Source organism: Trichomonas vaginalis, chromosome IV (assembly GCF_026262505.1).
Source record: "Trichomonas vaginalis G3 chromosome IV, whole genome shotgun sequence".
NCBI lineage: Eukaryota > Parabasalia > Trichomonadida > Trichomonadidae > Trichomonas > Trichomonas vaginalis.
Genome location: NC_067206.1, coordinates 24,461,449 through 24,476,590, shown reverse-complemented (window position 1 = coordinate 24,476,590; position 15,142 = coordinate 24,461,449). Strand labels below are relative to the sequence as shown.

Here is a 15,142-nt window from a genome sequence, read left to right as displayed (position 1 = left end):
AAAAGCTTTGGAGGAAATTTCCTATAGCAATGTGCATCCATATGAACCGAAGTATACAATTAGTATATTCATTCTGAATGAAAATCGATCTACCTATGTAAAAAAAGTGCAATTTGTGACTCACAAAATTTATGCTGAATAAGAAAAAATTGTTTATCATAATTTTTGGATATGATTCTTTATATATTACTGCGATACTCAATAATATTAATTTTGAAATAAAAAAATGCCATATGTTATTTTGAAAATCTCAGATGTCAAATAAGTTTACTTCTTTTGATTTTAATCACGCTGTAAACTTAGATATCATCATTAAGCATGACGATTTTAGCAGATTTGTTGACTACATCCTCAAAAATAACATTAATATAAACTCAAGAATGCCAGCAATGCAAAATTCAAAACTCTCTTTTGCACCACTTATTGCAGTAGCAGCTTATTATCGAGCAATGACAGTTTTTCAAACGTTACTTGATAAAGGTGTAGATTTAGAATTTTCCGACTTTTCTAATCACTCTATCAAACCTTTATTCCATTATGCTGTAGCTGGTGGTAATCAAGGTATTATACAACTGTTATTAACAAATGACTGTAATCTTGATGGAGCAATTATTCCTTTGATTCGCTATGGACATTTAGAATTAGCAAAGCAATTTGTTGATTTCGTTAAAAGTGAAGGAAGTTCTACTTTTGTAGATGTTTTGAACGAACTTTTTCCAGAAAAAATCGAAAATAAAATTCCAATTGCTCTTAAATTAGCAATACACTCACAAAAACCAGAGATGTTAGATTATGTATACACCGAATTAATAAAATGCTGCGATAAAAGTATTTTATATCTAAATGAGAAACAATATAGAACAGCTTTGCATTATGCATGCAAATTCGATAATTTCGATATAATAGAATACCTGTTTAACGAAGATCCTTTTCAAATTTGCCCCACAGAAGAAAATCCAATAACTCCTCTTCACATTGCATTTAATTCGAATCGTACAATACAAAACAAATCCATGTGCAAACTGATTCAACTGGTTGTAGATTGTCCACAATTAAAAGAAAAATTATCCGAAATTTTTAATTTAGTTGATTACGATAATATGTCAATATTACATCATGCATCGAAATGTGGAAACACTGATGCAGTCAAAATGCTTCTAGATCTTTGTCCTGAATTTGTTAATGCATCTTTACAGAGAAATGACGGTTTTACGCCAATTATGTTATGTGTATCCAGTAGAGATATTCAGACATTTACTATTTTTATTGAAAAATCAAAGGAATTTCAAGAAGATTATTTGAATATTTTTGGGGTTAATAATCTTGGCAGAAATATTCTTCATATTGCTGCGAGACAAAATTTTATTGAAGGTTTTATATATATCCTTGATTTTTACCCACAATTGTTGTATCAAGCTGATTATTGTCAAATGAGCCCATTAATTTCAGCTGTTATTCAAAGGAATTTTGATATTGTTGATTATATTATAGAAAGAGAACCAGAATTTGTTTCCAAAGATTTTTGTAAAATTTCTGGAAAAAATTTACTTCATTGGCTGGCAAAAGTAGGTAACGCGGAATCATTAATTGAAAAGATACTAACAAGGAAGCTAATTGACGTTGATTGCGTTAGTTTTGATCCTTCATTAACACCATTATCAATTGCTGTTAGAGAAGGGCATGCAGGCACCGTTCAAACATTAATTAACTTCGGCGCAGATCCTAATTTCCCGGTTTCTGAAACATATATACCTTCAAAAATTCAATGTTCAGATTATATTAGGGAAATCATGCATCTTCCTCCTCTTCATTGCAAAAATTGACTTTATTCTTTTTGTTTGTAATTAAAATCGTTTTATTATGTAAATTTTGCAATAATTATTTTAAAAAAGAAAGACATCAACTCTTGGATTTAATAATTAAAATGACTAGGATTCCATAAACATGAATTTGATTAAGCTGAACTTGAATCCAATCATATTATTTTGCATCAGATATACATTACATCTACATAAATTTTACACTCTTAATAAGGAAAGCGAATATTGTGTATGATTTTCAAAAATCTAATTTAGAATTTGACTTCGATAAAAGAGAAGCGAACAATATTTATAGGTATATACATAACTAGGCCTAGGTATTTTCCAGAATGAACAGATAAGCTAAGCTGCTAATATTGGAAGTGGGAAAACTTCTTGCATAACTTTTCTGTTCTCTCCTCAGATGCTGTTTGGGTTTTCAAAATCTCGCATAATTCTTTAACGTTCTTAGTAAATGATATGCTTTTAAATACTAAAGCTTGGTTTATTTTTTCCCTTTTGACATTAAGCATTGCTGCTACTGTTTGTACAATCTGTTTTTGAGGATCTGGTGGGCATGCAAATGATATTCAAAATTTTCCAACCATTTTCAATCATTCTTGCATAAAATTTCGAGAATTCATTTGATATATCATTCTTCTACAAATTATCATCTAAAATTTATCATTATGTAATAGAAAATAATACCAATCAGGTAATGAAAATTTAATAATTAACTGCTGGCATTGATGTACATTTAATTTTGAATGTCATAATCAACTCTACCCAAGACTATATATTATTTGCCTGATAATAATATTTTAGCAATATGTATCAAGAGTTTAATAATTTCTAGATCTTTCGGATTTTGAATCATATACCTATTTTACTATCATATTAAAAATCACTATTTAAAATATCCTAGTATAATAGTATTATTTGTAAATTCAAATCATCAATCTTTATTTTAAATCAAAATATAGCTATTGTCAAGCTCTGAGAACAATCATTTTGTTCTCATATTTAAAATACTTTTAATAAGCAAATAGATATAGCATGTTCCTCTTTATAAAAGGAGGGTATACGGAAATAACCAGGAGACTTCTTTACTTTGAACGAAATTCTTATAACTTGTATAAGATAATTCAAAAACGGGATATTTAGCAGAGATAATGCATCAAATAATTTGTGAATGACTATATAGCATGTTGCTACTTCCAAACACTCTCCATGATATATAACGAAGGTGGAAACCAACGAATTTTTTTGAAGACGATATGTAAATATTATTCCGTTATTGATGAGTGGGAAGATTTATCCAGAAGACAAGGAAGCAGCGAAAATCGTCTATGATAAGATCAAAGGCGAGAGTTGCGATACTATTTCCTTGTTCGAAGCCGTTACAGCACTTCGTCAACTCGGGATTGAAACAGATACAGACACATTGTACAAAGAAAACAAGCAATGGGACATTGGGTTCGATCGATTCTGCGATATCTATGGTAATAAGAAAGAAGAGAAAGAAATGAAAGAACTCAGAAAATACGTTTCACAATCATTTGAAGCACTAGGTGGTAAACCAAATCAACAAGGCATGATAGACATTCCAAAACTTCAAGAAGTTTTTAAGTTCTTTAATTTTGATCTCACTGCGGAAGATTTTCTACTTCATGGTCAATATGATACTAGCAGCAATATCTTGTTTGATGATTACATGCAAATATTCGACATGAATAGTCACCCGTAACTTTTTTCTCTCTACATTAAATCACTGTATCAGTAAAAATATCTTTATAAAATATATCATACTTAAATTGCCTTTTTTTTCAGGTATTTAACATAGAAAATCTAATTAAATTTGCTAATATAGCTTCCAAATACAATAATTTATTACTATTTCATTATAAAATTTGCTATTCAAATTCATTATGCATGTAATCAATTAGAACAAGCTATTTAGATCGTCGTGCATCAATAGAACACTGTTATGCATTCTTTAACATATATTAATGATTCATTGTATCAACTCATTACTATTATTTATCTGGATTTCAAAAGAATAACTAGATTTATATATGATGTATGATTTGCATTTCATTTATTTATGCTGAATATATACATATGTCTCTCAAATGAGGAAGAAAATCCAGAATGCATCAGAATGAGTTAATGCAAATGTGATTCTCTGGCTTTTTGTTGGCCAGAGAACCAATATAAGTTTATTGGGTTAGTAGGCTTATTTGTTGTTTTCGTATGAGAAAATAGTTTTCCATTTTTATAAAAATATATGCTTTATTACTTATATATTATGTGAACAGGGATTTGCATGAAATGAGGTACAAAGTAAGATTGCGGAACAGTGTGCCAATCTGTGAGACGTGCATCCATATATGTTTTTATAATTGTTTTCCTCAATAATTATAGATGGCAGGGATAGACTTTAATGGTTTTGGGGAATTGGGTTTTGCACCATGTAAAGTAAGAAAATCGACTATTTCCTTTTTGTTCTTACCGCTTATAATGCTAAAAGCTGTATCTCCATATTTATCTCTTTCATTGATATTTGCACCATGAAAAACAAGAAATTCTATTACTTCTTTATTAGGATCATCGAAGGATGCAAAATGAAGAGGGTTTCTACCATCTTCATTTTTTCGTTGATATTTGCACCATGTGAAATAAGAAGTTCTATTATTTCTATGCCTTTTTTATCTGCTGCAAAATGAAGAGCGGTTTTTCGAGATTTATTTTTTTCATTGATTTTTGCACCGTGTGAAATAAGAAGTTTGGCTATTTCTTTATGATTACAAAATGCTGCAATATAAAGAGCTGTATTTCCACAATTATCTTTTTCATTGATTTTTGCACCATGTAAAACAAGAGCTTCGGAAATATCCGTAAAACCGTATTCTACAGCAATATGCAGAGCGGTTTTTCTTTGATCATCTTTTTCATTGATTTTTGCACCATATGAAAGAAGAACTTTGACTCCTTCTAAATTATGTATTCGTACAGCATGATGGAGAGCGGTACTTCTATCATCATCTTTTGCATTTATTTTTGCACCATGCGAAAGAAGAAGTTCTATGGTTTTTGTATTATGATTGTGTGCTGTAAGTTGAAGAGGGGTGAAACCCCACATAGATCTTTGATTGATTTTTGCTTTGTATGAAAGAAGAAGTTCGACCATCTCTTTATTATTAAAATATGCAGCTTCATGAATAGGTGCATGCTCATTTCCATCTTTTTCATTGATTTTGGCACCATGAGAAAGAAGAAGTTTGCCTATTACTATGTTATTGTTATATGATGCATAATGAAGAGCAGTTTTTCCTTCATTATCTTTTTCATTGATTTTTGCATTGTGTGAAACAAGAAGTTCGGCTGTTTCATTATTATCATTTTTGCTGCATAAAGAAGAGGTGTTTTAATAAATTCATCTTTTTCATTAATTTTTGCACCATGAGCAAGAAGTAATTCGGCAATTTCTTTGCTATTATTTATTGCTGCGTCATGAAGAGCAATTTTACCACGTTGATCTTTTTCATTGATACTTGCACCATGAGAAACAAGAAGTTCAGCTGTTTCTTTACAATTATTTTCAGCTACATAAAAAAGAGGTGTTTTTCCGAAATTATTTTTTTCATTGATTTTTACATCCCGTGAAAGAAGAACTTTGGCTGCTTCTATACTATTATTGCTTGCCATGTAATGTAGAGCCGTCCTTCCAAACAAATCTTTTTCATTGATATTTGCACCATGAGAAAGGAACATCAAACAAAGTTGAAACAACAAAATATTTGTTTATATCATTCTTTTGATCGAAATAAACTAAAAATGATTCAAGATTTTTGTATTGTCCGCAAGCTAATAAATCGATCTTTATATTGTGTTCATTCATTAAGAATGTAACAAAATCTATGTTGTGGGAAATAATTGCGTATTTCATGCATTCTCCATCAGGTTTTTGATGTTTCAAACATTCACTCAAAATTTCTTGATTTCTTCCTAAAAATGATAATCGAAGACATATTTCAGTTATTTGTGAGTTAAATTTCGTTCTTAATAACTTGAAACAATCAACTGCTCCGTGATAACAACATAATTCAAGTAATGATAATCCTTTATCAGGCAAAATAGGATATAAATGGTTGTAAAGCGTTTTATCTTTATTAAATTCTTCGCTTTCAATGAACTGAATGAATCTTTCTTTGTCATCATTCATAATTGCTCTAAAAATTGTATTTTCTGAAAGAATGTTGGGATTTTCATATTTAATTTCTTTGAATTCTTTGAATTTGTATAATGTAATTCCATACTCTTTATAAAACTGGAAGGCAGAAATGGTAGGAATTTTGTTGATCGATGTTACATGGTAATCATCAGTGATACGTTTAGCAAGATATAAATAAGACTTTGAATAGCGATTATTATACGGAATGATATTTAAAATGTCTCTTACAATGATTTTTGGAAAATGGTTGTTTGAATCGATCAATTCTGTTTTGATCATTTTGTAAATCGAGTTTAAATCTTCTTCGTTTTCCGTTTTCAGCTGATACAAAGCAATAAATGAGTCGATGTAGTATTTATACGTACTTCGAAATTCCCCATATTTATTTGTGTGAGAGTCTTGATCAGACATTAAAAAATTTAAAAGTCATTTGTCTGCTGTTTACTATATAAAATATCTTTATCATTCATTTAAGAAAAAAAATACTATGCTATGCATGTGAAAAACAGTGACTTCCATTATTTGGGATAAAATTTATGAATTTAGATAATGGCCATTGATAAGCAATGAAATAATGCCAATAGAAAAGTCGAAATGAATATTGAAATTCATCAATTATCCAATATTATAATTTTCAAATAAAATTATATACATGTTAACATTAAGGCTCTATGTGCATATTGTATCTAATATGATATTTTTGAATTTTTCCAGAATTACAAGCCGAATATAGTTTTCAAGTCCGAGATTGACCCGCATTGGATTTATTTTGATATATCTTCAAGAAATATCTTCTTGTTATGTAATTATTTAAATAATGACCAGACACACTTGAAATTTCTCATTATTGTTTTAATATATATATACTAAGGAAAACTAAAAAATAGAAATAATACTTTTTTATTCAAAAACAATAGCTGGCAAATCTTTTGCTTCTTTTTCAATTCTTCTATCATTAGTTTGGAGTGAAGCTGCTCCAACTTGTTGCAACAACGCATTTCCTGCTTTACCAATCAAAGAGAAAATAGCTGCAGTTGGACCAGTAACTAATGCTATCATAGCTTTTCCTGCGCCCTTCAAAACTCCTAAAACACCTTCATTCTGGAATCCTTCAACAGGAAATTCAACCATTTGCTGTATTCTTCTTCCGATATCATCATTCTGTGTGTCGTTCTGTGTTTGAACAGGCGATATCTGGCCAAGAGTACTTGCCAATGATGAAGAAAATGAAACAATACTTTCAAGAGCTCCAATAGAAATTGATCTAACTAAAGAAACAGATCCATGTTTCAATCCTCCAACAAATGAACCTTGTTGTTTGAAAGATTTAACAAACTCGTTCAATCCAGTGATACTCTGTGTTACTAACGCACTTGGGCTTCCTATTAAAGACAAAGAAGTAAGTGCAGCAGGAACAGCAACAATGATATCTGATATATAATGAGCAACAATTGATTCGACGATTTGAACACCGAATGTCTCTGTATTCTCCATGTGTAACATTGAGAGTTGTATTGGAACATCTTTAAACATCGCGTGGATGAATGATTGCGTTGATAAAGAGAGTCTGAACTCTGTTTGATCAACGTGCAAGACTCTTACAAATGTTGGGAATAAAATCTTATTTGTGTCTTGTTTAATTGGTATCTCTTGTTGAGGCAGGAGTTTAATTAATGATAAAATGAATCTGATGAGAGATTCTTCGATGTTCATCTGTGTCGGACTGATACTTAAATGGAAAACATCTACAAAGATGCCACCATTAAGTGTTGATCCGAGTTTGAGGTTGAGATTCAAAAGAGGGTTTTTGTCATCGACTTTTCCGAAAATTACAGGGAAATTCTCGTGACAACTTAGAGAGTCGATTTGCAAAGTATCCAAAACAAGAGAAATTGTTGTTGTTCCTCCTTGTTGGAAGACTCCTTCGATAGAGAGAGGAGATGCAGTGATACAAAGCAGTTCTGTAGGAATTCCTGGAACAGAGATATCGTTGTAAATTCTGATCTTTACATCAGCAAGAAAAACTGAAAAGTTTATCTTCGGTTTTATTTGAGGAGGAATCAAAGGAATCTGCGAAAGAGTTACTCTGCTTTGAGTTCCTGATATTTCCACTCTTCCGTACAATTTGGCCATTCCTGATACAAATGTTGATTCCATTGCTGATTGAAGATTTACAACAAATGGATCTGCACCTGTTCTCGAGAAAACCAAGAAAATAGGGACATCTTTTCCAAGACAAACTGATTCAGCAGGTACTCTCAAAGAGTTCTTAAATGAAGGAGAAGTCACATCGAAAGAAAGAGGAGATTGGTTATCAATTGTCAGAGGTGGAGAGTTATCTGTATGAAAGACAATCGTGTGTGGATCAGTGTTACTTTGTACGGAATAAGTGATGTAAGTAGAACTTGAGAAAGAAGGAAAAGAACCAGAGAAAACTCTGATTAAATACTCATTTCCATCTAAATCAACTGGATCTGAAAGGAAACCTTTATCAGAAGAGAGTGAGAAAGAAACTAAATGTTTGTTTCCTCTCCAAAGAAGTAATTGTGCTTGTGTTTCTGGTGTCAATTCTGTAGATGAATTCAAAAAGATTGAATCACTACTTTCATTGATTGCGACGTATTTCGGATAAACACTTGCTTTGTCATCTTGTACATCTATAATCAAAAGAAGGTTTCCACTGTCTGTTTTAATTGTCAGATCCCTTCTGCTTGGAACAGGAACTCCTTTAGACCAAAATGTTTTTCCTTTGAATTTGAAACCAACAAAAACAGCTCTCGGCATCTTTGTCGAATCGAGAACTAATGTTTTATCTGGTTCTACGAGAACAGCCTTCATCTCTACTACTTTGAAGTAGAGTGGGAAAGCAGCTCCATTATAGAACATGAAAGAAGGACTAATGACAATTGTATTTGTCTCTGGAACTGTTTCTATAACAGATGCCTTTCCCATGATCATTAATCTGTGTTTTAGACCTCTTGCCAAAGGAAATCCGACTTTTATTGATGTTCCATTATCGAAAACAATGGATTGGTCAGTGAGTTGTGATATGTATTTGCTGGAGTTTGGAGGAACAACACCTGCAGAAGTAACAATATGATCAGGTAACCTGTTATTTACAACTAAAACTGGTAAAAGAGAGTATTCTTGAACTCTGTGTTTAACAGCTGAATTCAAACAATCTACTTCGAATTCTCTGTAAACAAGCCATGCACAGAACTGTGGAGCACATAAATAAAGGGATGGTAATTGGTTGAGAACTTCACAAACAATGAATTTCGTGCCCGTATCGTGAAGTGGATTTAGCAAAATTGGTTTTGACATTTCTGTAATTCCTGTCATTGATAAACTCAAATGGAATGTCTTATCCAAGAAAAGAGATGACGTAGCAAAGTCATCAATGCCAATCTGTTTAGTGATTGGTGTTGCAATGGATGGATCAGAAAGTTTGATTTCTATCGGCGCCATCAAAAAGTTTCTGAAAACTGTTGATGACAAAATCGAAACTTTGAAAGAGAAAGGTGCAACAATTTCACATGATATGTAATTAGAATTAGAGATGTTGTAGAAGCCGGGCTGATTCAACATAACTATTAATGATATAGTAGGAAAATTCAAAAAGTGAACTTGTTTTTGAGTAAAAGTGACAACTTTTGTTTGTCCAGGTAAAATCTCAGTTAATTCTGTTGAATTCGAGACATGGAACACGAATGGAGTATCACTCTTATTAACAACAGTATAAGCAATTGCTTTAGCAACATCTAATGCTATTGCAAACCTTGCAACATCGCTGATAATTGATGGAACAACGTTTAATGAAATTGAAGGAATTTTTAGACTGGCAGAAATTGTATCTGCTCCAATTTGTGTCTGAAGGATTGAAGCGAATCTGTGGCGTGTCATTCCATCAGGAAGGTATCCATCTATCTTAGACATCACTGACAATGACGCGTGTATTGTCGGGATATCGAAAATGGAACACATTGTTTGATTCCTCAAATTTGACAATAAAACGGAAATTCCAAATGAAGCATGAAGACGAGTAGACATCACAGGACCAATAACTGCGTGTGCATGGATACTAGTAAGAGACAATGCTCCTGTTGGAAGCTCCAAAGAATCAGCAGTTATAAGGATATTCCCAATTTTTACGTCTAAATCTAAAGCTTCTGACAAAACAACTGATGAAAGACAAGTAAATTTGATCTTGTCGAGGATATCTGGGTAGTTACTTGTTTCTTTTGGAAGGACCAATTGGAATTTGTATAGAGGAATCATCTGTTGGTTGTCCATTGAGAATTCATCACTTAATCTGCTGATTTCGAATGAAGAAAATGCAATCATAGTGGCAGATGATGCATCCCAGACACGTAACATGATCTTATCACCATTAGTAAACAAGCCACCAAAAGAAAATCCTGTTGGAATAACGTCATAAGGAAATTCGAAATTTATTAATTTTCCTGTAGTTGAAACTTTGGGACAATTCATGAGTTTCATGGATATTTCGGGTATCTTTGGTGGTGGAGGTGGTGGAAATGTTGGTAATGGTGGGATTTTTATGTTAATTTTCGTTAATTGGTCAACAAGGTCCTTTGAAACAGGTATTGCGAGCTTAAGCATCTCTATTTCTGCTGATACTTTGATTGTTCGGTCTGTTTGTAGAAGTTTACCTATGATTATCGATGGTTCTAAAATTGGAATTACGCCATCTCTGATTAAAAGCCTCATTTCGAGCGGTCTGAGCTCGAAAACATTATTCTTGAGCTTAAGCTTGCTGATTGAAAGCTCTATTCCAAGAGTACTAGAAACATATGCGGCAAAGAAAATTCCGTCAACATGAATCGTAAGTTTTGGAAGAGGACTGAATTTAGGCTCTGGCGGTTTCATGAATAATGCAATTACTTCGAATAATGGAGGTAACAATGAAAGATTTACTCCGATTCTGACTTGAGACAAAGATTTTACGTGGATTTCATTGTTAGGTAGTATGTGGATCTTTAACGACAAGTCTTTTATAAGATCGAAAAAGTCTGGTACTGATACTGTTACGGTAAATCCTGAAACTGCAATTTCTGTATTTTCTTCTGAAGCAGAGATATCGACGTTTTCTATAGTCAAAGTAATTGATATGTTATTGTATTTGATAAATGCCCTGATTTTAGAAAGCTGAACAATGGTTTGTCCATTGATTACGTGAACATAAACTGATGAACCGATTAAATTAAGCTGAACGCCTTTGATATTCAAACTTATTGATAATCCATCTATTTTGATTTCGATATTCGATGTTAGTTTTGTAATAAAGTTTTGTTTTTGTGGTTTTTGCGAATCTTGTTCTGGATTTGTTGCTGGTTTAGGCTTTTCAGGCTTTGGTTCTGTTCTTTCTTTAATTGCAAGGGCGAGTTCTAATGAGTGAACGCTAATCGAAATTGGATTTGTTCCTGGAGTTAAAATTGGTAATTTTGCTTTGAGTCTTGAAGTTGCAATCTTCTCTAATGTAAGTCTAGACTTTGAATTTCGTAAAATTTGATTAATTCCTTCTGTATTAATTTCAATATCATCGATTGTTGCCTCTCCTTTCCATAAAGGTAGTGACTCAATCTTTATAGTACTTACGTATGTACTTGCTACTGTTTTTACAATAGCATTTGTAAGTGTTACAAAGGGCTTGAGAATTTTGGAGGGCGAAAAGAAAAAAATAAACATATACTGCAATTGAATTAAATATTATTTGGTATGTGTATCTTTTTTATCACATTAGTTTATCGATATAGGCCAAATAAAAAATCATTCTCATAATTTAGAGATTATAGATCATGAGATTCGAACCCTATCAATAACTAATGGTTTAATAGTTATATGTACCTGAAAGACAACTTAAATATTCCAAATATATCAATCAATATTAAATCTTTTATTATGCCTGCAAATATTGTTAGCAAGCTTTGTCATAAGGAAAATAGCAACATATTAGTTTTTGATAAATAGAAATATAGTATATGCATTAAATGAATTTTGCAATTCCTGTTTCAGAATGATTTAACAGCAAATGTATTTGAACATATATCATAATAGTAAATGTTATTCTCCAATATTATCTTTATTCATTATATTTGGAATTAATTTCATGATAATGAGGGGAAATTCTTTAAATTTCGTTCCAATTCGAGACGTAAGCTTGTTCCTGTGTAATGGAAAAGTCTAAGCTATTCATTCTCTTGTCCAAGTCAGCTAAGGAAGTTTGATCTATTCAAATTGTTTTTAATTGCAATTGTTGAGTTTTGGTTCCAAAATCTATCAGTAAATGGATAAAATGAAATTCTACTCTATTTTAATATAGAGTATTCTTATTTCTTTACAAATTTTTCAAATCTGGCCAATATTTGCTCGCGTGTACCATCTGTAGAAAGTCCTAGAGCCTTTAATTGCTTTTTGAGGTCATTTGTAGATAGATTTTTAATTGAATTTTTCGAAATAACAGTTTTTTCGGTATTTGTTTTAGACTTTTGCTTTTCACGTTCTTTTTGTGCCTTTAGTTGTATTTGCTTTTGGTTGAATTCGATAGTTCTAAATAAGATTGGTGCGGTATCTTCAGAAACTTGAACAGTTCTATAAGGAGAATCATCTATAGGTAATTTAACGTTCATTGGTCTATCTCCTTCATATTCCCACTCTTTAATTAAACCTGAAGATGGAAGCATAAAAACGAACTTTATTTTTTTGGAATGTGAATAGATACTTATTCAGCCTAGTCAAAAGCGTAAGAAGCATCCCAACTTAGGAGAATAAGGCTGAGAATCTAAAATTGATGCTCTCGCAGCCTATAAAACTCATATTGATCAATTATATAATTTTATATATAAGTCGGTGTCTTGGAGATCATTGTATAAGTATACAACCAAATATAATAATATAGCCGAATCAAATGCATTAAGAAATATACCCCAAATCTAAATCATGAAATAATTATAAAAAATACAAATATTCATAATATCAAACTCATAGCATATCGTTTTTTGTTATATTTAACCTTATCTATGGCTCTTTCTTGTGGATATTTTAACATGAATTGATCATTATCAAAAAAGAAATTACAAATAAAGAATCTATGAAGATATATGAGTTTGATACAGATTACAGCCTTTTAAAGAGAGGTTGCTCCAAGCTAAAGTCGAGGATTTAGAATTTCTCGAAATAATTGCTCTCTAGAGAACTTTAACTTGGGAAATATAAATGCTGAGTATTAAAGCTATATAATTATAGTGTTTGAAAGAGTTATAAAATGATATGTCAATTTTTCTTTTTGGCCTTTGGCCCGAGACGATTAATCTTGATTCAAAATCAAGACATTTAGTTTCATGGGAAAACCACTTCCAGAGACACTCCAGAAGATCGCCGCTCGCGTTGAAGCCCAGAAGGCTGCTTACCTCAAGAAGAAAGAGGAGCTCCTTGCTGCTGCCAAGGCTAATGAAGCCAAGATTCAGGAACGTGCTAAGAAGTACGCCGCTGAATACGTTTCCCAGACAAAGGCCGAAATCGATGCCGAGAACAAGGCCACAGCCGAAGGTGCTTTCTATGTCCCAGCTGAAGCCAAGTTTGCTTTCGTCATCCGTACAAAGGGTACAAACAAGCTCCACCCAGATGTCCGCAAGATCCTTCATCTCTTCAGACTCAACCAGAAGCACAACGCTATCTTTGTCCGCCTCAACAAGGCTACAATCGAGATGCTCAAGCGTGTTACACCACAGGTTGCCTTCGGCTACCCATCCGTTGACATGGTCCGCAAGCTCATCTACAAGCTTGGCACAGCCAACCTTAATGGCCAGCGTATCCCAATCGCTGACAACCAGATCATCAAGGTTGCTCTCGGCCATCTTTGCATCGAGTCTGTTGAAGATCTCGCTCACGAAATCTACACTGTTGGTCCAAACTTTGCTGCTGCTAACCGCTTCCTTGCTGTCTTCAAGCTTCATGCTCCAAAGGGCGGCTACAAGAAGATTAACCGCGCTTATGTTGAGGGTGGCGATTATGGTAACCGCGAACACCTTATCGATGAGCTTATCGAAAGAATGATCTAAATAATAGACTAAATTTTATTATTGTTTCAGTGCTAGAACACTGAAACAAAATTAGCATAATTAGCATACTTTTTATAATCCCATTTCAGGCATATGCATATTGAAATCTGCTAATAATAGTATTATCGTTTGTATTTTGAGATTTAAACGATACTATAAGTTTTAGTATAATAGTTGTGAGATATCACGTGTTTGATGATAGTATTATATTAGCAGTATATCATTCAACTAGTCTAATATAAAACATATTGAAATAATAAAACTCAAAAGATTATAAGGCAATTCGAAGCTATAAATCAATGCAATTCAAACTCAAAATTATTTCTTATAGATATAAACCCATTATATTTGATGGTAGAAATTATTTCAAAAAGGGTGATGCATCACAAATAAAGGTTGTCTCTCTAATTACCTTCGGTGATATTTTAGGTAGCAAAAGCTTCTGCAATGCCTTGTTCGAAACAGTAACTTGATATGTAATTAGAAAGAGATATTAATAGCTTAACAGAGTTATATTTTTCAGATTGAGCATGGATATATTTACAACAGCATTCACTTGAAAGATAAACAGAGAAAATGTTTTCAAACTCTTGTGTTGTTAATGATTCTGTGTTTAAACTAGCTGTGGATCCGTTTGTTTCAATGAAACTGTATATTATATTAATCGAATAAGGACTTCTCGAAATAAATGTGTTTGCTGCTGAATTGTTTTTAATGATACATTCTTTTATAGTTAAATCATGATTACTTGTACGAAATAATTTGTCTGATACTGAATTATTCAAAAAATTGGTTTTGATATATGAAAATGATTCATATCCCGAAAAATAAATGCAAAAGTCTGATGTCGCTGAATTGTTTGTGATTGATGATTGTGAAATATTTCCTGGAAAGCGTGTTAATTCAATTAAAATTGCACAATGTTGGTTAGTTCTACAATTTGATATATTTGAATTATGAATTATAATTTCGCCTCTTACATGATTGATTGGTGACTTTCCAACTCCTGTTTGGCCTAAATCGGAATA

The 15,142-nt window shown here is 32.2% G+C and overlaps 8 protein-coding genes across 8 annotated transcripts, besides 1 other annotated feature; 3 read left to right on the top strand and 5 right to left on the bottom strand.

Annotated features, from left to right (window-relative positions):
- Positions 1 to 242: 242 nt before the first annotated feature.
- On the top strand, positions 243 to 2,274 carry TVAGG3_0160160 (spectrin binding; the record flags this gene model as incomplete). The annotated part of the gene is made up of 1 exon (XM_001312839.1): positions 381 to 1,823. The coding sequence occupies one exon, from the start codon at positions 381 to 383 to the stop codon at positions 1,821 to 1,823; it is 1,443 nt and encodes a 480-aa protein (XP_001312840.1).
- Positions 2,275 to 3,082: 808 nt separating this feature from the next.
- TVAGG3_0160150 (EF-hand family) lies at positions 3,083 to 3,599 on the top strand (the record flags this gene model as incomplete). Its single annotated transcript, XM_001312840.1, has 1 exon — positions 3,100 to 3,546. The coding sequence occupies one exon, from the start codon at positions 3,100 to 3,102 to the stop codon at positions 3,544 to 3,546; it is 447 nt and encodes a 148-aa protein (XP_001312841.1).
- Positions 3,600 to 3,923: 324 nt separating this feature from the next.
- Positions 3,924 to 4,097: a mobile genetic element.
- Positions 4,098 to 4,389: 292 nt separating this feature from the next.
- TVAGG3_0160130 (cyclin-dependent kinase inhibitor 2C-related family) lies at positions 4,390 to 4,989 on the bottom strand (the record flags this gene model as incomplete). The annotated part of the gene is made up of 1 exon (XM_001312841.1): positions 4,390 to 4,989. The coding sequence occupies one exon, from the start codon at positions 4,987 to 4,989 to the stop codon at positions 4,390 to 4,392; it is 600 nt and encodes a 199-aa protein (XP_001312842.1).
- A 101-nt stretch (positions 4,990 to 5,090) lies between these two features.
- On the bottom strand, positions 5,091 to 5,507 carry TVAGG3_0160120 (proteasome regulatory particle assembly; the record flags this gene model as incomplete). Its single annotated transcript, XM_001312842.1, has 1 exon — positions 5,091 to 5,507. One exon carries the CDS (start codon positions 5,505 to 5,507, stop codon positions 5,091 to 5,093), a length of 417 nt encoding a protein of 138 aa, XP_001312843.1.
- Positions 5,508 to 5,541: 34 nt separating this feature from the next.
- On the bottom strand, positions 5,542 to 6,444 carry TVAGG3_0160110 (protein of unknown function (DUF3447); the record flags this gene model as incomplete). The annotated part of the gene is made up of 1 exon (XM_001312843.1): positions 5,542 to 6,444. The coding sequence occupies one exon, from the start codon at positions 6,442 to 6,444 to the stop codon at positions 5,542 to 5,544; it is 903 nt and encodes a 300-aa protein (XP_001312844.1).
- Positions 6,445 to 6,928: 484 nt separating this feature from the next.
- On the bottom strand, positions 6,929 to 11,742 carry TVAGG3_0160100 (regulation of parkin-mediated stimulation of mitophagy in response to mitochondrial depolarization; the record flags this gene model as incomplete). Its single annotated transcript, XM_001312844.2, has 1 exon — positions 6,934 to 11,742. The coding sequence occupies one exon, from the start codon at positions 11,740 to 11,742 to the stop codon at positions 6,934 to 6,936; it is 4,809 nt and encodes a 1,602-aa protein (XP_001312845.1).
- A 338-nt stretch (positions 11,743 to 12,080) lies between these two features.
- Positions 12,081 to 12,752, bottom strand: TVAGG3_0160090 (SAP domain family; the record flags this gene model as incomplete). Its single annotated transcript, XM_001312845.1, has 1 exon — positions 12,384 to 12,737. One exon carries the CDS (start codon positions 12,735 to 12,737, stop codon positions 12,384 to 12,386), a length of 354 nt encoding a protein of 117 aa, XP_001312846.1.
- Positions 12,753 to 13,314: 562 nt separating this feature from the next.
- On the top strand, positions 13,315 to 14,178 carry TVAGG3_0160080 (maturation of LSU-rRNA from tricistronic rRNA transcript (SSU-rRNA, 5.8S rRNA, LSU-rRNA); the record flags this gene model as incomplete). Its single annotated transcript, XM_001312846.1, has 1 exon — positions 13,395 to 14,114. The coding sequence occupies one exon, from the start codon at positions 13,395 to 13,397 to the stop codon at positions 14,112 to 14,114; it is 720 nt and encodes a 239-aa protein (XP_001312847.1).
- Between the last annotated feature and the right edge of the window lie 964 nt (positions 14,179 to 15,142).